This window comes from Phyllostomus hastatus, unplaced genomic scaffold (genome assembly GCF_019186645.2).
Source record: "Phyllostomus hastatus isolate PE091 unplaced genomic scaffold, TTU_PhHast_1.1 phas_contig_1, whole genome shotgun sequence".
NCBI classification, from domain to species: Eukaryota; Metazoa; Chordata; class Mammalia; order Chiroptera; family Phyllostomidae; genus Phyllostomus; species Phyllostomus hastatus.
The window spans coordinates 23,582,150-23,605,784 of NW_025333498.1; the positions used below are offsets into that span (position 1 = coordinate 23,582,150).

Sequence of the window (23,635 nt, forward strand, 5' to 3'; positions counted from 1 at the left end):
CAAACGTGGATGAGGCAGCTCCTTTCTGCATGACCATTCCCAGAGAGGAACTCAGGTGTGAGGCTTCAGCTGCCAACACTCCTGGCAGCCAGAGCAATGTGCGGTGTGCTGGAAAGAAGGGTCTAGCAGTGCACCACAGCAACCAATGTGCTATAAGGACCATAGACAGTAAGAGGCCCAGTGACTAACTCAACACTTGATAGGTGGGCACAAAAGAACACACATCCTTATACCAACCCTGGAAAGTAGATGTTGTTAATCTGTGTTTACAGATGACTAACATGATAAAGGATGGCAAAATATGATGCTGGTAAGCCGCTGATGTTTCTGGGGTCTTTCTAAATTTGAACACGTAGTTTTAAGCAAGAGGGTGAATGGGAATTTACCCTCTTGAAAGTTATAGTTATGTTTAATATATCCCTGTCATGTTGCAATTCAGGATCATATTTTCTGTTATAATGGTATTATTGTGCATTTGCTGATTCATGTTTTGGTTTCTAATTCTCCTTAATGCTGGTTTATTAGGTTATAGTCTACCTTGATAATATAACGTAGAGCAGAACAAGGCACATTCCACTTCAGAATAATGAAGTCCATTGAGGATACATTGAGTCAGGGATATGACAGGTTGAAGGCCCATGAAAGGAGGTGGCACTTGAGCTAGACCCTAAAGGATGGAGATGAACTCATTGGGTGAATAGGGTAGAGAAGGAAATCTCAGGCAAAGGAACAGACATTCATATCGTTCACCTGATTCACTCACTCTTTATCCATCCACCCATTTGTCTGTTCAGTATTCATTTTGAAAGACATCATCTTTGGACAAACTTAAATGTGCTTACTTATTAGCAAATGCATTTCTTTAGTTGATTTTATGAATATTTGTAGTCATCACAGTTATGTAAATATGTTGTCCTTTTACTATATAATGATTTTAATTGCATTGTTATCAGATAAATTTCTTTAGATTCTTCTACAAAGTTTTTTCCTCAGAAAAGCAGTAGAAGCCAGTTTAGATTTATTCTCATTATTGCATTTAAAAAAATAATCTTTTCAGAAATGGATTTGATTTAGTAAAATCTCAGTATTAGCTAGTTTTATTTTGGGGGAAAGCTGACATTTGATGCTATCTTTTATGTATATATTCTTACAGAAACAAAACCCCCATGTGGAATTTTACTTAGACCATTTCTTTTTTGAAAAATTATTCCAAACTATTTCTAAAATCTTTTCTCTTTATTGAATGCATTCATGTGTCTATAAACCATGAAATTTTGGTCTGATATATTTAAATTAATGTTTCTTATCTTTTGATTTTGATTAATTTTAAAACATCTTTCTTGTAATGCTATTTGAAATATAAAAATTAAATAAGTATAACAATGAAGGGTAAATAAAATGATACTTTTAGAATATGCTTTTAAAACTACACACTCTTACTGTCACCCCCCCATATTGAGTCTCATTATTCAATGTTTTTATGAAGAACAAACAGAATATAAAAGATTATCTCAGCACATTACTGTATTCAAATTCTTCTTCTTAACAGCATAATTATATGACACTTTAGTTCATTATTTTTAAATCTATGTTGAAGGACATTTAACCTTATTACTGTGTTTCAAATGTATTGCTTTGTATTGAGCATACAGCATGTACTGTGAAACATAACTAATTTCTGTTTACAGGTATGTGACCTTAAACCCTTTAAATCAATTGACCAAACTGTTCTATCATGTTGCATTTCTAAACCTCAGTACCTAACCTTCCTACTTCTCACAGGGGTAAAAACAAACTGGACCAATCAAGGATGCAGCTGTGTGCTTTTAACCAAGCAGAGACATATGTGACCACTTTTACACAGGTTACCTAAAAAAATCATACATATATGATATGTTTTCAGTGTTGTGCATGCTCTTCAGCTAGAAAACTGTTCTGCCTGACCCATTGCAAGAAAGTAGAAGCATACATGTACAGTCTCTCCATAGATGAATTGACAGCACAGCATGTCACTGGGGCAATTCCATCATCTGTTGTTATGCTCTTGATGACTTTCTTGATTTCTCTTTCATGTTCTTAAGTGATTTCCAGTGCATAATCTATAGATTTTTATTGGATGGATTATAAAAGTAGTAAAACATAGAATGTAACAGAGGCCATTGAAACAACATTTAATCTGAAAGCCTCATCAACTTCCCTGCTAATTTAAGCTACATATGTATAGATATACATCACATGAAATTGTCACCTTATTGCTGTGAAAGTAAAGCTGTGATGTCCTCGCCAAAACAACAACAGCAAAAAATGGTAATTATGTGAGATGAAGGATGTGTTGATTAAACTCATTGTGGTAAACATTTCACAATACACGCATCAAATCATCATGTTGTACACCTTATGTTTACACAATGTTGTATGTCAGTTACAACTCTGTAAAGCTGGAAAAAAACTGTCACATTTAAATTCAGTAAATTAAAATTCTATGAAGAAACAGTCTTTGTAGGATAAATATTTTAGGCATAAACATAAAATCTCAAAAAAGGAAAGGATCATTCTAATGCTAGACTTGTACTTGTAGATAAGGAAATGTCTCATCACACAAATGAGGTGCTTTCTAAATACATATGTAGAAAGTTGGGGACAGAATTAAGTACCCAGCTTCTAGGCCAAACTCTGAGTATATTTGAAATTATTTTAAGCATGGTGATAAACAGAGTTCTATCTCTTTAATTAGTTCAGTAATTAACATTTGGTTATTATTTGATCATATATAAAATGCATCAATAATTTACTGATGCCTGCCTATGAACAAAAAAGTTGTAAGTGCTTGAAGAGCTTAATGTGATTCCACAAGCAATACTACTACTGTTTGATGAGGATGAGTTTCTGTCATGTACATATCTCATAAGAAGATATGCGGAGTAGCTTCAAGAAGACAAGTTTAAATTTTATTATGAAGTGAACACTAACACTGTAGATAAGATATAAAACAGTTTTCTAAAATTAGAAACAGATTAATATGAATTGCTTGTCTAATATGTTAACAAATATAAAATAAAATATACCACTCAGATATAATATTTTGTTTTAATTTTAGCATATATTGTTGGGTGACAAAACTTGTTCCCTGAGTGGAGGGGAATCTGTATTAGTAAGAATCTTGCCCCCTTTTTTATAATCCAGTTTATATTTTGAATTTCTCCATCATTCCTATTATTTATTTTCCATTGTGTAATGATGAAAAAAAAACTTTTTCCTGAATTTGATACTCTCTAGGGATAATAATACTGACCGTTCCTAATTTTTAAAAAATATCATATTATGGTTCCAATTTACTTGACATTTAGAGATGCTCCCAGATAAAATACATATTTTTCTATTTCAAATTGGTGGGATTTAGAGGCAATATTCCCTTAGACAACAATTTTATTCCAGAAAGTAGTTAATCTCCCCTCCTAGAACCTAAATAAAGATGCATACATATATGATACTATCTATGTATAGGTAAAACACATTTTTTTAGAAAATTGTTTCCAGAAATACATGGGTACGTTTAATTCCTAAATTATTATTACTATTTTATTTTTACAAAACTGTTAGAAAATATATGGTACATGTTAACAAATGGTTGTTTTCTGGATATTTCAGTTGTGAAGCATGACTTGAAATATATTCATTACTTTTCTTTGACAGAAGCTGCTGATGTAAATGTTAGGAATGATTTATTTTATCAGTGCCAACTTTCATTTTGTGTCGGATTTTCAATATTAGAAATTCACATGTTTAAAAAAATAGGTAATTGTTTCATTCATTGGGATTGATTTTTCCTTGTCCTTCCTCATTTTGAGTAGTTTTAGAGGGTAGCATTAATCATTCAAATATATAGGTACTTTGTTTTTTGTTTGTCTATATGTTTTTCAATTATAAATAATATTTAACAAGCTTGAGTCAGAATTCCCACTTTCCCCTCATGTTTTGCCACCATGTTTGCCTCTGATCTGATCTGGATTTACCCACTTGTTACTGTTTTCTTGCAGGTCTCAGTAGGGCTGTTTAAATGTTTGCTTCTAACGTTTTTAAGACATTTTTTTTATTTGATCCACTGTATTCTAGCTACTTAAATATCTGGTCTCTGCAAATAACACTTCCATGTTAGTGCGCAGGGTCGTTGAATACTGATGTTAGTTGCTTTATATTGCAAGACCTTATTCATTGGTGGCCGTCTCTTCCTGTCCATTAGAAAGGAGTTCAAGATAATACTGTAGAATCTGGCTGAGATTCTGTAACCAGTTCAACTTTCTTATGTGAGCAAACTTTGTTGTGTTTGTTTGTTTCTTTGTTTTTATATTCAATATCTTACCTTTTAGTCCCCTAATTTGTCATGTTATTGACTAGAAAGTGCCCTAGGTATAAGATTCTGGGAAAACTCTTGGTAAAATCATTGTCTTTATTTTGAATTCCCTGGCAGAGGCTGAGGTTTGACCTCATTACTTCTCTAACATCTAATACTATCTACCATGTAGATTCTGTGATGGAACTGTTAGCTTTCCTGCTCAATGAGCAGCTGTTTCCAAAAAGCCTGCACACTTTTTCTGGTAGCAAGAACACTAGGAAAGGAAAAACTGTAAATTCTTGCCCTGTATTTGAAAAAGTGCTGGAGTCATAGTTGCCCATAAATCTGAGAGTCAAGATTTTATTGTAACTAGTCAATACACTGATGATTTCCTGCTGAATTAAGTGGAAGTAAAATGAAAATTTAGAATAACAGAGAGAGAAGTACAATAGAATTACATTTTCATTGATGAAGGATATCTGGAGCACTTTTTAACTTGGGACTTCTTAAAATGTCATCTACTGGGGCATTACCTTTCCATATTTTTTAAAGAACCTTGAGAAATGTCAGAGAGACCAGAAAAGGACTGGAGGAAAGTTAAGGGGCTCAGAAAACCAAATCATGTATAGGAACAAAAAATTATGCTCAAGATGAAAAATGTAAATGATATCATAGGTAATTGTCAATTATTTTTTATTTATTTTTATCTGTCAGTTATAGCTGACATTCAATATTATTTTATATTAGTTTCAGGTTTACAGCATGTAATTTATGAAGTGATCTCCCCATAAGTTTAACATCTACTTGGCACCATATGTAGTTATTACAAATTATTGACTATATTCCTTATGTTGTACTTTAGTAATCACCGATTTTTAAATTGGCTAAAAAGATAAAACTTTTTTTAGGTCAGAAGGTTTGTTACTTACAAACCCCAGAAGCAGGGGTTGGAAAGTGCAGTGCGATGAGCTGGAGGAAGGGCAGTTCTCCTTCCCAGGTCAAGAGTGAACAGGGGATAGAAAGCAGGGTAGCAAGCACCTTATTACTTAGTAAGGTGGTTGGGAGAGAGGTCACTGACTTTCTAGGGCCCAACTCTCTGCTGTTATTATAAAAGTTGCTCCTGGAAAATCAGAAGAGAGACTTGGAATGGGAATCCTAAACTCAGGTCTTTATCTAAATGCCCAGACTCTGCACATGAGCAGGCTTGTAATGCTGTAAAATTCCTCAACAGCAACTCCAAATAGCTGTTTGCTCATCCTAGCAGTTACACAGTCTTTCTCTTTCTAATCCACAGATGACAGGATCTATGCATTTTTACGAAGGCAAAAAAAAAAAAAACAAGAAAATTTTGGTTTTAAATGAATATTTAAGATTTAGATTATCCCATATTAGAATGGTAAAGTCAGAAAACACTTGTCCTGGCTGGTGTGGCTCAGTGCATTGAGCACCAGCCTGTGAACAAAAGGGTCACCAGCTTGATTCCCATTCAGGGCACATGCCTGAGTTGTGGGCCAGGTGCCCAGGTGGGGGCACACGAAAGGCAACTACACACTGATGTTTCCCTCATTCTCTTTCTCCCTTCCCCTCTGTCTGAAAATAAATAGATGAAATCTTTTTCAAAAAAATGTATTCATTTATTTATAGAGAGAGGGAAAGGAAGGGATAAAGAGAGGGAGAGAAACATCAATGTGTGACTGCCTCTCACACACCCACTACTGGGGACCTGGCCCACAACCCAGGCATGTGCCCTGACTGGGAATCGAACTGGCAACCCTTTCATTTGCAGGCTGGCAGTCAGTCCACTGAGCCACACCAGCCAGGGCAAATAAATAAAATCTTTAAAAAAATAAAACACTGGACTCTTACACAAAACATAGTATCTATCTCTGTGAAATTCCTTCTAAAGGCCCTTTGATCCTTTATTCTGAACCTCACTGTTTTACTCTTTAATGATTCAGAACCCTCATTATGGTTATCAACTGTAAAATTAGGCTATCAATTAAAAGCTGGAACCCTGGCCAGGTAGCTCAGTTAATCAGAGCATTGTCCCCATACGCCAAGGCTGTGGGTTCAATCCCCGGTCAGGATACATATAAGAATCAACCAATGAATGTCTGAATAAGTGGAACAACAAATCAATGTTTCTTTCTCTCTCCTGCTCTCCCTCTCTCTCGAAAATCAATAAAATAAAAAAATATTTTTTAAAAAATTAATAGATAGGCAATATTGATTTTAATAAAAAATGTCTTTTTGCTTATTATTGACATATGATTGAGCTTAGTAGCACTAATATCTCCCATAATTTTTTTCTCACCTATGCCCATCCCTTTCTTTGGATTTGCTCTCTCAGCCTTCTGGCCGGCCTCTATGTGTCTCGTTTGATGCTTAGTGAAATAACTACTCTAGACTCTCTCCTCAAAGAGAGAGTGTCTTTTTCATGTGAAGCAAACAGTCTTATAGCATGTACTTTAAAGGTAATTTCTTTGGGATGCTTTTAACACCAACTGTGCTCTTTGAATAAGGTGTTTGTTTGTTGACTTTTGTTTTCTTCAGTGCTGTTATATGCTTAATGGTTTTCTGCTTCTGTGGACTAGATTATCAAGTTATTAAACAATCCTCTTTCATATCTCTCAATAAGAAATGACCAACTGGCATTAATTTCATGTTGGTATGGTAAGCACTATCCACACCAGCATGAAATAGCCTTAAAGTGTGATTGCCTATCTCAGGAAATGTGAATGATAAATTTCTAAGTGGCTAAGGTAGGGCAATTTCTGCTATGACACCTATATTTTATAGTCTACTCACATCAGTATTGTGGAAAATACACCTTAAAGTCAGTAAAATGGAGAATCATGAAAAATAATAAAGCTTTTAATTTTATCATATTTTTGGTAATTAAAAAGGGGCACTTAGATAGCTATCTAACTTGATAATGAAGACTAGGAACATTTCCAAACTACTTCTCTGTTTTATTGATGCACACAGAAGAATATGGAAAGATGTGCCCTAGAGTAGGGCAAAAGTAGGTTTACAGTTGTTCATTTGGGAAAAATACAATAATCAATAAATAATAATATAAGAACAAACTCTGTGTTTCACATACAACTGTAAACCTACATTTACCCAAGTTCTCTGCGTGTATGTGTGTGCATATACAAATGTATGTGTGTGTGTGTGTGTGTGTATATATATGTATGTGCAGTATATGTATATATATATATATTTTATAGTAGTTAACTTCAAGGAAATAGAATAAGGTGGGGGGAATATTTTTTACTATATACTGTTGTACATTTAAAATTTTTGATCCAATATATAAGTTTAATGTAAAGAATGACAATATTTTAGAAAGTACCTACAGTCATTATCTTATCATTCAACAAAAAGGCAGAATACTATGGCATTCCTCCTATTCCTTATGATAGTGAGTTTGTGTCTATGGTCCTATGTTTACACTTACTTTTATTTATATGGATACCTGAGAAAGATAAAAACATTTTTTGTTTACAAGCAAAGAGGTAATAGATGAAAGGAATATTTTATTTTTATTAAAAATAATATCTACATGAAAGTTTCAAAATGGCCTATTTATAGCATCAAAGAGGAAAATTTTCATTCTAAAGTATTTATTTCACTGTATTAAAGTATTAAAGTATTCACTGTATTAAAGAAATTAAAGTATTAAAGGACACATGGTCATAGACTAAGGGGAGGGTGGTAATGGGAGGGAAGGGGGGTGGGTGGGAGGGGGAACTGGATTGGGAGTAAAAAGGAGAAAACTGTATATGAACAATGATTAATAAAAAAAAGAAATTAAAGTATTAATTTCGCTTTTAATATAGTATAATCATTCTTACCCTTCCAAAATTCTAGGAAAGGAAGCTGAATAACCAATGGTTGAGTTTATAGAAATGAAAATAATCATATAATTAATCATGTAAAATGATACAAATTATTTACATAATCTCTGTGCACTAAACAAGAATAAAAGAATATTCACTAGTTAATCTAGCAATGCCTGCTATCAGAATTAAATGAATTTCCTTTCCATAGGAAACTTTTATTGTAGGTGTTAGCCTTTCTATTTAAAGGCAACCTTTTTGGACCCTTTTGAAACTTATGCTGTAATAAGTATTGAATTTAAAGGCTGAATAATTAGAACTAAATTATGTATATTGCTAGAACATACATATAATTATATATATTTATATATAAAATATTGCATATGTGTATATATCTATAGAGAGAAAATCAAAATAGTGTGAATGCTTAGTCATTTTCAGAAAAACATTGAATTTTTAAAAATATTCTAAACTTAAATTTTCAAAGAGCCACAATAATTTCTCTTGTAATATAAATTATTTGTAGTTCATGTTAAATACTTTGCTAATTTCTGTTCCAGTGAAGAATAACATTGACATAAAATCTGAACCACACTCTGAATTTAACTGAAAAAAAATTGCAATAAAAGCTATGGGGGGAAAAAAGGGCTCAATGACAAGATAAACCCCCATAAAATCATCCTAACTCTTACTTGCTTATAAATTAATGTGGCATAAGCCTTCTTTATTAATTGCTCTTTTAAACAGAGAAAAAAAAACAAACATTGAGATTGAAGATGTATTCATTGATTTAGGCTGTCAGAATTCTGCAAATTAGAAGCATTTTATTTCAAATGTTACCAGGTGAGAAAATAAAACATTACAACTATTTCCTAGCTGTCAAAATTTTGGCTAATAGCAGGGAAGGGCTTTGTGTTCTTCCCATCAGCAACTCCTCCCACAGCTGGGCCTCAGAATCGTTTCCTGAGGTGAAGGACTTTGTTGTGTCTCCATGGAATCATAGTGTCTTTTCTTTCGGTTCCCTGGTGACGACGATTCACTTGTGTTTGGGAGGTCAAGACTAAAGACATCAAATAATTGTAGTGTTTAGATATAGTTAATAAAAATGCTTTTTTGTGGTAATTGGCGTAACATGACATATTATTTTAAGTTTCCTTTTGTTTTATGGAGTAATGCATATATTATAACCTCAAAATCTTACAGAATATTGTCATAATTAATTTCTATTTCCTTTATTTTAAAGTAACTTTATATTAATTTAATCAGTTTAAATTGCCTGCTTTTAAGTAAAATTTCATACTGATTCTATTCATAAGTGATATTATACCTCCTTGCCCTGGCAAAAATAATGCCTCTATGCCATCATAGATTAGAAGTATTAATTGAGTACTCCTAATTCTTCACTGCCATTATAAACAGAATTTTGCTTACATCATTTGTTATTTACAATACTTTATCAATGCCTTTTTCACTGATGTTGAATACTGTGTAGTATTAATAGCACTGAGAATTTAATGTGGTACCCATAAACAACAATTTTAGCTTCCAAGTCGATTTCTAAAAATTGAAATTTTACATTGGGCCTATGATATTAATGTAAATTAATATATGGAAGAATTAATTTAACTGAAATGAGTAATTCCTCATTTTTAGCACCTTTCAGAATCTGTTTAACAATTCTGAACAAAAGTAAAGCCATAATCTTAATATGAGAAGTACATATTGTGATAACTAGTAGTTTTCAATATTCACATGTTATTTAACAAATGAGAGTGAAAAATGAATTCTTCCATTGGTGTGCTGCTCTATCCCTCATAAAACAATATTAGGAAAAATTGACAGTTTTGCTACTATTGCTGTATGTATTTTTTTTCTAAAACTTTCTGTGTATATGTATGTATGTACATATCATGTTTGATCCTAACATGCTGGGTGGGAAAAAGATTGCTTGTGTTATGATCAATTATATGATCATAATGACAATAAAGTTGTGCGTCTCGTGTCAGTCTGCCACGTTTAATTCCATTAAATCTTCGTTTCCGAGTTTGCATGTGGACCTGTCTCTTGACATCATAAATAATACTTTATGATCTTTCCTACTGTATTATACTATAAAATTTCAGTACTGTACTCTGAAATTTTATACTAAAATGGGTGCAGTTGAATGAAATCATTACTATGGTTTTTAGTGTTTTTATTCCAATATAATATTTGACTTGTTTTTGTCTCCATGAAAGACTTCTATCTATATCATCCTGATACATATTCTGATATGAGATAATAGAGCAAATATGTTTGGATTTCATTTTGCACTAATTTCTCTTTTTTAATTTTAAGTATCAACATGTTTTTCTGCCAACTGTGAGATCTGACCTTCCAATTATCAGGTGTTGGCAATTTGGCATGTACATGTTATTGCTGTTAGGATCTTGGTTGTCCTAGAGTAATAATTATTGTTATACACAAATGTCCATTAAACATAAAATATAATAAAAATTTGGCCAGCACTTTGCAAATGCTATAGTGTAACATCAAAATATTACCTTATGGTAATTCTGTCTAAATACGTGTTAGCATGAGAAAAATAATGACATTTATTTTTCACAGGATGTGTAGATAGATCAAGCACAGATGCATTGTAAGGTTATTGACTTCTGTGTTTGTTTTTTATGGCCATAATACTGTTAATATTTTTTCACTACAATTTGCATGACTCTGATTAATAGATATGGCTTAAATGCAAGATTTGAATGAACTCTAAATGAACTACCTGGGGGTGGTGAATTTCTTTTTAGGGACTGAGCCCATCAAGTACCTCAGAATGCAGCACAGTTGATAACCCTCTGCCAGGAGAAGAAGAAGTGGAGGCTGAAACTGTAAATGCAGATGAGCCAGAGGCCTGTTTTACAGATGGTAAGAGAAAAACCAAGACCTTGGTTAGCATTTATTTATTAATGTTTTGGGTTTTATCTTAAACCTAATACTTACTGGGGGTTGTTTAGTAAAAAAGTCGGACTACTCTATTCCATGCTGAGTCAGTCATGGCTGTGTGACCAAGGACAAGCCGTTGGAGCGTTCTAATCTTCAGTTTGCATCCTTGTGATATTCTACTGACAATGATTTACAATAACAATGTGTTATACTGTAAAGCACTCTCCTTACTGTAGGATGCCGATGCTTTTCATTTCAGATCCTTAATCCATATTCCCAGCTCCATGGAGCCACTAGGATACAATTTAATGGGATAGATGGTACTACAGTCCCTTTTATCGAAGCTATATGCTAACTCTCAGTTGACCATTTGATGTTGTTGATCACAATCTGTCTCAGCATCCTTCCTCCCCTTCCTTTCTGAGGCCACCTTATACCTGTGATCTGTTACATCTGTGAGAGTGCAGAGTTTCTTCCCTCATTTTTTTAGTGGCTGGTTTTATTCACATCCCTTACGTAATGAGGTCCCCCACATTCTGATGCTTTGTTATCTTTTTACTTTCTAGCCTTAAGGTTTCATCCATGTCTATAGCTTGAACAGCCATTTCCCTTTCATTATTTTTCCACCTGCTGTCACTCTTGAGTTCTCATCTGCCTACAACTCCCATTATCTGTTGCCTTTAAACATCTCAAATTTAAGAAGTTTAAAACAAAGTTTAGTAGTTCTCCCCATAGCATCTACTACATCCTTTTATCTTCATCTCATTTAGCGACATCATGATCTATCCTTCCTCTCAAGCTGAAGCCTTTGAGGCAGTCCTCATCTTTCTTCCCACCACAAGTTGATCACAGAAACCATAACTTGATTGAAAACTCTGAGGAGAGTATGCAAGTCTTCCAGCATATTCCGATGTGCACTAAAATTTAAGAACCGTCGGTCTACAGGATAAAACCTGAAGTCTTTAACTTGGCATGCAAAGCCTTTACCATTGGCCTCCATCTATCCTTTTCTAAGAGTACCTCTTTCATTCCTTTTCATTTTCTGCCTAACTGAATTTCTTACTACTCCTGGAATTTTTCAGAGACTTTATTCAAAGTAGTAAATTCAAACTCAACCTATAAAAATATGCAGTATTTTCTAAGCAGGTACTTTGTTATGTAAGTAAAAACTCAAACTTAGAGTAGGGTTGCAGTACAATACAATAATAAAGAGCACATGATTTGAAACCTGATGAACGAGTTCTAATGGGCCTACTGCTAACTCCCTGTGAAAACTGGAGCACATTTTAAAATCTTACCTCTCAGATACCTCATCTGTAAAGTGGTTAGAACAACCACATCCAGGCAATAGGAATGTTTAGGAGATTACATGAGATAACACATAAATTAATTGACTCAGTACCTGTCCTCCTTTTCCTTTCCTCTTTGTTTTTAAAGTATTTTGTTAACAGTCCTATGTAGAAGCTATGATGGTATTAATACTAATGCCTCACTATCTACTCATGGGCTTATCTCAGCATCAGTAATTTTTATGAAAATTATTGACTTGCTTTCATTCTCCAGGACTTTTGTGAATAATCTCCTATAACACTCATGCAGTAAACAAAATGACTACCCAAGAGAGATATCTACAAACTACTATGAGTGCATGAGTTTTCTTTGAATACAAGCCAGCTGATCTCATTTTGAGGGAGAAGCAAACTATAGCACCCAACTGATAGAAATTTTGTGTTTTTGCTGTACCATAAGTAAAACACATAGAGCTTTTTTTAGAATCATTCCTGTTAAAGACATTTAAGAATTTTATTATATATTGCTTGTCTCTTAATAAATAGAATAGCACCATGTAAACTTAAGTTTATACAGATGTTACCAAGATTGTTTTTACCCATTTTGTGAATGACTCTGATTTAAAATTCTAGGATAGCTAGAAAGAAGTGGGCTAGTCAACCAAATTGTGGCTTCAAATCAGAAAAAAAAAGCTTTAGAAAAACTTAAATCCTCTACAGCAAGTATTAATGCTGAGCTATTTCAGACTATAGGTATAGTCTTACTAAGATTATATTTTGCAAAGGTTGTTTGAATCCCACAAACCACTAGTGAGAATACTTATGTGATTATTTTCAGGGTATTCATAATTTCTAAATCAAGTCTAGTATATAACATGTTTTATGCCTGTTCAAATGAGCTCTGGCCTTGATTACTGAAAATTTAATGAGGGCTGAAGTTTCAGTTATACAGTATGAATACGTTCTAATGTACAACAATGTGACTTAGTTAACAGTACTGTGTTGTATACCTGAAACTTGATAATAGGGTAGATCTTAAATATTCTCACCACAGAAAAAAGAAGAAATTGGTAACTATGTGAGGTGATGGGTATGTTAATTAGCTTGATGGTAATGATTTTTTTTACAATGTATACTTAATTCATCAAGTGTACACTTTAAACATACACAACTTCTCATTGTGAAATACACCTCAATAAAGCTGGGGGGAAGAGAATAGGCAACATCTACAGAGACAGAAGTGAGACTAGTAGTTACTTTTATGGGGTACAGATTCAGAAAGGGCATGAGGGGGTGCTAGAAATACCTCATTGTGACATATGGGGCTGTTACTTGAGTATATATATATGTATTTAAAATTTGTATACTGTACTGCGGTGATCCCCAAACTTTTTGGCACCAGGGACTGATTTTGTGGAACACAGTTTTTCCATGGATCAGGGGTAGGGCAGGATTGGAAAACCACTAGATAAAGCTTAATTGTCACTTGCCATTCACTGATAGGGTTTTAATATGAGTCTGCAAAGCAATTGATTTATTATGGTCTGTGTGCTGTCAAACCTCTCTGCTAAGGATAATCTGTATTTGTAGCAGCTCCCCAGTGCTAGCATCACTGCCTTAGCATCAGTCATTAGATTCTCATAAGGAGCATGCAACCTAGATCACTCTCATACACAGTTCACAGTAGGGTTCACACTCCTATGAAAATCTAATGCCTCCACTGATCTGGCAGGAGGTGGAGATTAGGCAGTAATGGAAGCTTTGCTCGCTACTCTGTCACTCACCTCCTGCTGGCTGCCTGTTCCTAACAGGCCACGGACCACTACCAGGCCGTGGCCTAATGTATATACACCTATCTATTTAAAGACAAAGAATTTACTGAGGGAACACACATCTCTCAGTCACATCACTTGAAGCAGCTGTGCTCTCCTAGAGACTTTATACTCATTGTACTTTCTGGGCTTTGGAGAAGTAAAAAGAAAGTAGGAAGGGTAGGAACTATCATACAAATAGAAAGGTCAGAGAAGGTCTTCCTAAAAAGGTATCATTTGATCAGAGACCTGGAGAAAATTGAAGTGGGCCATGCAAATATATGAAGAAAGAGTATTTTAGGCAGAGTAATGAAGGCACATTCCTTGAGATGGGAATATGCACAGCATTGAAAAAAAATCAAGGGGCTAGTATGAATAGAACAGATTGAGAGATGAGGAGAATAGAAAATTTGAGGTCAGAGACATAGTAAAGGCCAGATCATAAAAGCTGTGAAGGATATTAGAAGCATCTCATTTCCAAATCTCACAAAATGCCATCCTAAGAGTGAATGAGTGGATTGTGAGGGCAGAAGTTGGGCAACTCTTCGATGTTCCTGCAGTAATCCAGATGAGAGATGTTGGGAGTTTAGACTAGTGTTTTAGTATTGGTGATGGTGAAAGTATGAAATTCTGAAAATATTTTAAAGTTAAAGCTGAAGGGATTTGCTCTTGAATTGAATGCAGGCTGTAAAAGAAAGAGTCAAAAAGGCTCAAAGTTGGGGGCCTCAGAAAGAAATAATGTCTACATGAAGACTTCAATATGAGTGGTCTTGTCAGGATGGGAAATTGGGAACTTGATCACTTACATTGGAAAGGACTTCTAACCAGTTCATGATTGGTTTACAGGAGCTGAGCTAGAACCAGGTCCCATTTAGAGCAGCATTCAGTCTTCTGAGATTTTTGTTACCTGAAAGGTAGCAGAAAAATCAAAGGAAGTTTGAGAGTTAAATCAGTGAAAATGAATGCTAAACTGATTTTGTTGTTCATTTTCTCATATTCATTGATCCTTTTCAACTTCATGGCTATCCTATATTATTTCACATCTTGTTCATCCCCTTTACCTTCCTTAGTTCTGTTCCATTAGTTTGATAATTCAAGATTTCAGCCTCCTTTCTCAGATGCTGTACTGTTCCTCACTATCCATAATTCTGCATGTCTTGACAGCCTATAAATATGAACTTGACATGATTCTTTGATTCTGCTTGGTTTTCTATTGTACTTGCATTGGATTATACAATTATAAAATTATAAAATCAGGACCAGGGTGTGAGATGGATATGCTTTTGTCCTTAAAATAATGTATTTTCCATTAATTTGGTAGGAGAAGCCAATTCAACTTTCTCCCAAAGTGTTCCATGTTCATCAACTTCTTATAAAATAACTAATAACTACTTCTAACTTTAATAACACAATAAGTAACTCCCTTGTGTCTTTTATAATAAAGAAAATGTGGACAAAACACTAGTTTTAGAGGACTAAGACATTTTAAAGAAATTTTTAAAAGGTGGTGAAAAAAATTATTGATTTTCCTAATGGATATCTTACATTAATTATATTGATCATGCTACTATGTTTTTCTTAATGGGTAATCTATCTTGGAAGAGGTCGATGGTGTTGTTATTGTTTGAGAGCATTGGTCTAACATGATAAAACCCAGTATAAACTTTATGTTATGGATCACAAGAGCAAATTAATGAAACCACCAAAAAGAAATATTGTTTACCCTGAGGGATCTATTAGAATGTTTGAGAAGTTCTCTGTTATGTTTACATTTAATTAATAGTCCCTTTTAAAAAGAAGGTGTGATAATGTTGCTAACCACCTAGGTTGGAAATCTCTTGGGATATACCTTTGCAGAAAAGTCAGACAAGCAATTGAGCACTCCCGCCTCAAAATGAGAGAAACTCTCTGAGATGTGATAAATCCTGAGGGCAATATTTATGAACCTTCATCCCAGATACAAACAAAGTTTACTTACTTTTCTAATTAGAATAGTTCCTTTGCTTGCCTCAATCACAAAGAGTATTTCTCTTCAACTTTAAAACAGACAAAAATAAACCCAGTTAGTAAAATCTTCAAAACCAAAGGGATAACTTACTCTTCTGGTAATTATACTTGAGGCAGATTGATTCTGTTCTGCATGAGATCTTTATTTTTAAGTTTCAGATAAATTCTAAAGTTTAAAACATTAAACTAATATAAAAACAAATTCTATCTTAAATTTTTTCAATCTTTATGGCATTTTCATTTGCTCTGAAAGAAACATCTGGGGGTCAATTTTTGGCCCTACCCTTTTACTATTTTTCCACATCAATTTATAAAATATTTTCTTTACTAATATATTTGAAATATAAGATAATTATTTTAAATACACTGAAGATAAATTCTTCCAGATCTGAGCTTAAGTTAACTGTAATTAACCTTGGATAAGTGAAGTCAGGTATATATTTTCCATTCACCCTGTTTTTTTTAATCCAATCTTTTTATAAATTCTAAAATTCAGAGAGATCTGACCTTTCACACCATGATTAATTCTTAGGTGATTTTAGAACTCTTTTCAAGGGGAGAGATTATATCTTTTCAGTCAACTATATATAGCATATTAAGCTATGTATGTGAGCAGAAGAAAGGGCAAAACAGACAGCTTACATTCCCAGTTTAGCCTTCTGGGAACTTAGAAGCTTCCAGAGAGAAACAACAGGAACATATAAAATATACATGATAGCAAAAACAGCAGAATCTTAGGGGAAAAATGTAGTTTGCTACATTTCTATAAGGCTAGAAATTGAAGAGCAAGGATACGCCTCATATCAATCCGGGTGAGCTAACTAGGTTCACTGCAGAATTGTGAGAGAAACCATGAGACATTGTCTGGAATATGTGGTTCATAGGAGAGTTCTAGTTTTGTTGTTTCAGCACATACACTTCATGATTATGTGAAGTTACTATTTGATAGGCTCAGTAATTGTATGAAATGTATTGTTTTATAGAAAAAGAATTACTTTTTAAATTGCCTAGCTTACAGACTTCTGAAATCAGGTTCTAAAAAGTGCTCTCTCACTTCCTGCCTTTGTTCCAAATGAGGTCTTTTTTCAATGTAAAAAATTTTAAGAGAGGAATTAATTGTACTTTTTTAAAAATTCTTCCTTTTCTCCAAAGTTATTTTAGTTGTTTCTTTTTAATCAACTTTAATTTATTTAATTTAGTAGTTAAATTTTTCAATCTCTATCTTCTGGACCTCTCTTGGTCATGGTGTAGTTCAAGGGTCCTTCATGAAATTTACTCTGTCATTTCTTTTACTGCAGCCTCCAGTACATCCCTCCTGCTCCTCCACCTCTGCCCCCTTTTCCTTTCAGGTTTTCTTCTCTTTCACCTATCCCAGGGGTGTGCAAGTAAATGTTTAATCATCAGCTTCCACCCCCCAAAAAAGAAAGTATGCCTAGGTACATCAGTTTATTATAAATTTTACTGATTTAAAGGCTATGTGTCACTCAATTTACAAATAATAATATAAGCAGCATCCTTTATTATACATTCCATGTAGCTCATTCTTACAGAATGCTTTGGTTAAATTTTGCCAAATTTTGTATGTATTGAAACTCAATGATTGCAGTTGATGAATAAGCATAGATTTAAATGGAATGTTGGCTGGTATTTTCAATGATGTTAGTCAGGGTGGTGAAAGTGAAACAAAGAAGTTGTACGTGAAACTTGACTCATTGGTCAGTGATGGAGCAAATCTTCGCTAAATCAGACAATAGAATTTGAATAATAAATGAGTGTTTCCTAAATTTTTCACACTATTCAGCGTACTGGTTACAAATATCACAAACATCACAGACTTTTACTATTTTATCTGTTTTATTAACATTTTCTTCATCATTTTAAATCTTCTCCAGAAAATTAAGGAACACAGATTTTATAGCATTTGGTGAGTTTTATAGTGTAAAGATTCCCCATGGATGATTTAAAACTACTGATACGACTTCACTAAATGTGGAGCTGGGATGAGATGCACAGTAATCCAAGAGTATAACAAATTTCCACTGTTGAGATCAGACAAAAAAAAATAGTCTCAAGAGCAGAGATAATAGTACAATATTCGAAAGTATGTTTTCAATATTTATTACCTTTCTAAAGCAAGTTATAATTTTAAATTTATACAACTTAAGTTTTGATAACAGCTGCATTTAATAATAGGCTAACGATCTAACAACATGTTATCAAGAGTTGGTGTGAGCTGGCTCCCCTATATCACTGAGTTCTGCCCCTTAACAGTGCGGCTCCAGAATGTTTCAGACTTGACTCTTTCTCTCCCTAAATAACATTTCTGTACTAACCTCGGAAACTGTCTTGACCTGAGATAATACAAATAGGCTAATGACTCCTACATATACTTTTCTAGTTCAGGTTTTTTCTCTGAGATTCAAATGTATACTTCTAAATATCTGCAGAATATCTATATTTAGAGATTTCACGGGCATTTCAGATTCATTACCACCAAGTCAGCTCCTCCTCCTGTAGTCATCCTGGGCTCCTCCTCCTACTCATATCATATCCAATCAGTCACCGAATTCTACTCTTTCTACCTGCCAAATATGTGTTAAATCTGTTATTATTATTCTTGCTTTGCCGAACCAAATTAGAAAAGGTTTTCTGGTTCTGAGTCTTTCCTCACCTCCACCCCTCCTTTTTTCCCCTTGCCTTCCAGTTTACCCTCCATACAATTGTTGGAGACATCCATTTAAATTGCAATTTGCCTTGTCATTGTCTGCTCACAACCCTTCCCTGGCTCTTTAATGTTTTAGGATATAGACCCAACTCCTTAAGGTGGGGGAAATGCTTTCTGTAATCTGATCAATTACTCTAACCTCACCTGTGCATCCTGTACAATTGGTATTCAACATAATTCTGAACTGCTTGTAATTTCTATGCATAACACATTTTCTGCCTCTTGACCTGGAATTCCACACAACACTTTTTGGCTAGTACTTTGATTTGATTCAGGCTCCGTCTCTTCTAGGAAGCCTCCTCTGACCTCTCCTCAACAAGCCAGGGTAGGTAGACTTCTTCCATGCTACTAAAATAACCCCTGTCATTCTAGTTGTCTGTCAGGTTATAGCCATTTATTTCTTGATCTGTCTGCCTAACCCAAACTGAAAAAATTCCCCAAGGCAAGGAAACTATTATACAAACCAAGTATATAGGTGATGCTTAATAAATGCTTAATGGTGAAATAAATTAATAAACCTAAAATATTTTAAATAAAATGTTTCTCAGTTTTGTCATAGCAGTGTATATTACACATAAAATTCCAATGTCAGATTTATTTTTAACTTAGAGTGCTTGAAACAGTTTCATTTGCATCTTCTAATCAAGATCTATTTTTTTAATCTTGATTTTAGGACCCTCCACTAATTTTCTTAATATTACTTCCAATGGTGTTTCTCAAAGGGTTTTTTATGGAGGAGTTGAAGCTACACTGAACTGCAGACTAGATCTACATTAAAGAAATTTTATCTTTCAGCAAAGAGGATCCTGAAATGCATTTTTGTCCTCAGATTATAGTTCATTCATTTGTTCATCAAATTTAGTGTTCATTGTGTATCAGGATTGCATATAGGATTGTATTAGGATTTCAACAACAACAAAAATGTAGTTTAAATACCATAGAAGAGAGTGATGAGAAATCAAGGAAACACAGAACACAAGGGTATTCTAAGTTAGAAATTGCTGACAAATATTAAGAAAACACCATGGAGAGTTAGGAGATGAGAGAAGGTGGCACCCAAGTTGAATCTATTTGAAGCTACAAGTATAATTATTAGAAATTATTTGGTTGAGGGACATTGTAGAGAAATCTTTACATTAAATAATGTACGAGGCCTGTCCAGAAAAAAGCGCAGCCATTGTTAATATAATGAGAAGTTAACATAACGACAATGGTTTGTGTGACATCGATGTAACCTGACAACCCAGGAGAGTGGACTGGAACATGTATGTGTGAACAATGACAATTTCACTGTACTGGTCAGTGGGGGCCAGTAGTGCTGTTGTGTGAGCATGTGTACTGTGTGGCCATCACATTCAAAATGGCTGAGCAAGTAGAACAACAAACCTGCATCAGATTTTGTGTTAGGCTTCAATGTTCCTCTGAAGAATCTATTCTGAAAATTCAGAAGGCCACAACTATGGGCAACTGGTGATTGGCAGCTTCATCACGACAACACGACTGCTTATGCATCACATCTTGTGAAGAGTTTCTTGGTGAAACATCAAATCACCCAGGTGACTCAGCCTCCTTACAGCCCAGATTTGTGCCATGGGACATCTGGCTTTTCTCAAAATTAAAATCACCTTTGAAAGGGAAGAGATTTTGGACCACCAGTGAGATTCAGGAAAATATAACAGGGCCACTGATGGCGATTGGGAGAACTGTGTGAGGTCCCAATGTGCCTACTTTGAAGGGGACTGAGGCGTCATTGTCCTATGTACAGTGTTTCTTATATTTTGTATCTTCTTCAATATAACTGTCTATTTTTCATATTACATGGCTGGATACCTTCTGGACAGACTTCATGTTTTAAGTGTTTTACTAATTCTGAATATCAAGATTTTATATTCATGTCTTTCTTGCCAGGCTGCGTACGGAGATTCCCTTGCTGCCAAGTTAACATAAACTCAGGGAGAGGAAAAATCTGGTGGAACATCAGGATAACATGCTACAGGATAGTTGAACACAGTTGGTTTGAGAGCTTTATTGTCCTCATGATCCTGCTCAGCAGTGGTGCTCTGGTAAGTGATCTGACACCCAAAACAATAAATTGACTGTCAGTACTTTTAATAAATGAGTTGGAAGGTAAAAATACCTTAGCAATGTTTTTTTCTTACCTAACAATCCCTATGATTAGTACCAAGGATAAAATTTTAGTTCTGCTCAGTAAATGTTTACTGAGCACTACTACATGCCAGACACTGTTCTTGCTGACCTGAATACAAAGATGAATGAGATCCAGGTAAGATAAGGAACCCAGCAATCGCAATCAGGGAAGAGAGAGGCACAAGTGATTGTAGAACTTGGATGTGTTTGTAAGTTAAGAAAATACTTTATAAAACCTGTAGCAAGAACCATTTTCTGCTGGATTTCAGAAAAGCAGAGGATGTTTTGCAAGATCTTGAAAGATTAATGGTGATTTTCCAGTGAAGTAAGGGGCTCTGAGGGGAACGTAGTACAATTAGAAGAAAGCGTAAAACCACATCATATATACAGGAAATTAAAAGTTGCCAAAATGTAGGATGTGTCATGGAAGGGGAAGTAAAAACAGAGTTGAAAGTGATGGCCAGTGATACTGTGACAAAGTGCCAAAGACAGGCAAAGATGCTTTTATGAAGCATCTTGAATGTTACTAAAAGGAAAAATAAGTTGCAGTTCTGGGTGAGAATGGGACAAGTTTCTCATTCTTTTATGTTTACCAACCACCTTCTCAGAGTAGAAAGGAATCTTGGAATTACAAACTCCCTGAGCCTCTTCTTAATTTTTTTTTCTTTCCCGCTGACACTAAGAGTGATGAGCCACTAGAAGCCCAGTGCCAGCTAGAGATGCCACAGGAAATTCCACTATATTAAAGACAGAATTTTCAAGAACTTTAAAAATTGCCTCATAGATAGTCTTCATGGATCTGGGATTTAATCTTACTCTATTTACAGCAAGTTAGCCTGTTACTGATTCATGGATGCTGGTGGGAGCATCCCATATATGACTTTCAAGTCAGAGACAAAGGGCTTTATTACTCATGGCATAGAAAGCCACATGAACTTCATGTTTATGTTGGTTCACCTTATCCCCAAATCCCATGGGACCATAGCGTGGAGCTAAATGTACATTTAACAACTAGCTTACCATCACAGCAGAGGAGCACTGAGCTTAGGGAACCCACCCTGTTGTAGCAAGCAGGAAGCAACCTTGCTCTTTGTCCCAGAGGGTGTCCCTATCTCATCTCTCAGTGTTGCTTGTTGCAAAATCAACCCCAAGAAATGGCCTGAATTAAGGGTAGTCAGGGCCTTGTATTTTTGGCATACCCATCAAGAACATGCAGAGATGTTTATGGCCCCCCATAGATTGCCTCTCCTATCTATTCTCTTTTCTCAGAAACAGAAGATGAGTAAGAAAATGCTACTTCACTTATCTGATGGAATGCAAGTAGGAATCTTGACAGAATTTTGTCTATATTATCTTTTATTCCTAATAACTAAGGACATTTATCTCATGCTGAGTGACATACATGACTAAGACTTAGAAAGGAAATTTCAAAAAATTAAAGAAAAGCTTAGAGTAATGCCTTATTCAAAATGTCTAAAAATGAAGATAACATTTTTGGGAAGGGGCACTCTCAAAACTGAAATGAAAATGGATTATAGGAGGAAGAAAAGGGAAACCTTCTTCTTATTTCAAGAAGCCAGTGTTTGTACTTAGGGAATTTGCCAACTGGGCTACATTTTAAGTCTACTTATCTATTAAATAAATAAAATGTGATAGCTGTAACTTAGTACATTTTATTGTATGTCTAGATCTTTATATAAGTGTTCTCCTTTCATTTTCAAACAATCCTGTGAGATTACAGTATTTTGCTTATTTTACCAATAAGGAAGCTAGGTAGAATTTTAAAAATTACTTTATGTCTCAAAGTCAGTAAATGACAGAGCCATTACTTAACTAAGGTCTAAAGTCAAATCCACTGTATCTTTTTACTATGTTGTGGTTCCTCAGAAAGAAGAACACACACCAGATAGATGAATAAATGGCAACTGAAATGAATAATAGTAATGCCTACACCCAAAATCAGATAGAACTAATACAATGACCTCCTTGCCCCTTTGTTCCCACATCCACAAAATTAGTCCCAGAAGCTAGGAGCCCTGCAGGCTGACTCCTGTTTCAGGCTCTGGGACTTGTCAGAGCAAGGGGTACCCAGGTGGAGTGTTTAGCTTTCAGCATCTACTGGTCCTGCTCTGCATCCCAGGTCCAGGAACAGCACTCTCTTTCTTTGTGCTCAAGTCCCGTCCTTACCTTCTGCCACAGATTCTGTCTGGGTAGCTGGTCTGATTCCACCACAGCCTGGCAGAGGGGCCAGGAAAATGCTGAGGGCTGGAAGCCGCCCCTTGCACTTTAATGTCATTGACTTTCAGACCCTCTGCCAGCTGCTGGAACCTTCTCTCAGCATCATAGTAAATGTGCCCATTTTCTCTGTTCTCATCAATATTCACATCAACAGCTTGCAAGAAGTGCTTAGGATCATTTTTAAGGTATTGATAGAGGAACTTGGAATAAGAGTAAGAATGGCACAAGGCCGTGGCTATGGACAGATAGCATACTGTTAACCACTAAGGACCCAGGCCCTTTTGCTTTCATTTTACCCAACATGATGA

At 34.8% G+C, this 23,635-nt stretch overlaps 1 protein-coding gene across 1 annotated transcript in view; it reads left to right on the forward strand.

The window, feature by feature from the left end:
* SCN9A (sodium voltage-gated channel alpha subunit 9) overlaps positions 1-23,635 on the forward strand; it is a 78,747-nt gene that overhangs the window by 40,532 nt on the left and 14,580 nt on the right. Inside the window, exons 17-18 of the mRNA XM_045835956.1 lie at positions 10,974-11,091; positions 20,850-21,004. Of these exons, the coding sequence (XP_045691912.1) occupies positions 10,974-11,091; positions 20,850-21,004 (273 nt within the window). The remainder of the gene's footprint in view (positions 1-10,973; positions 11,092-20,849; positions 21,005-23,635) is intronic.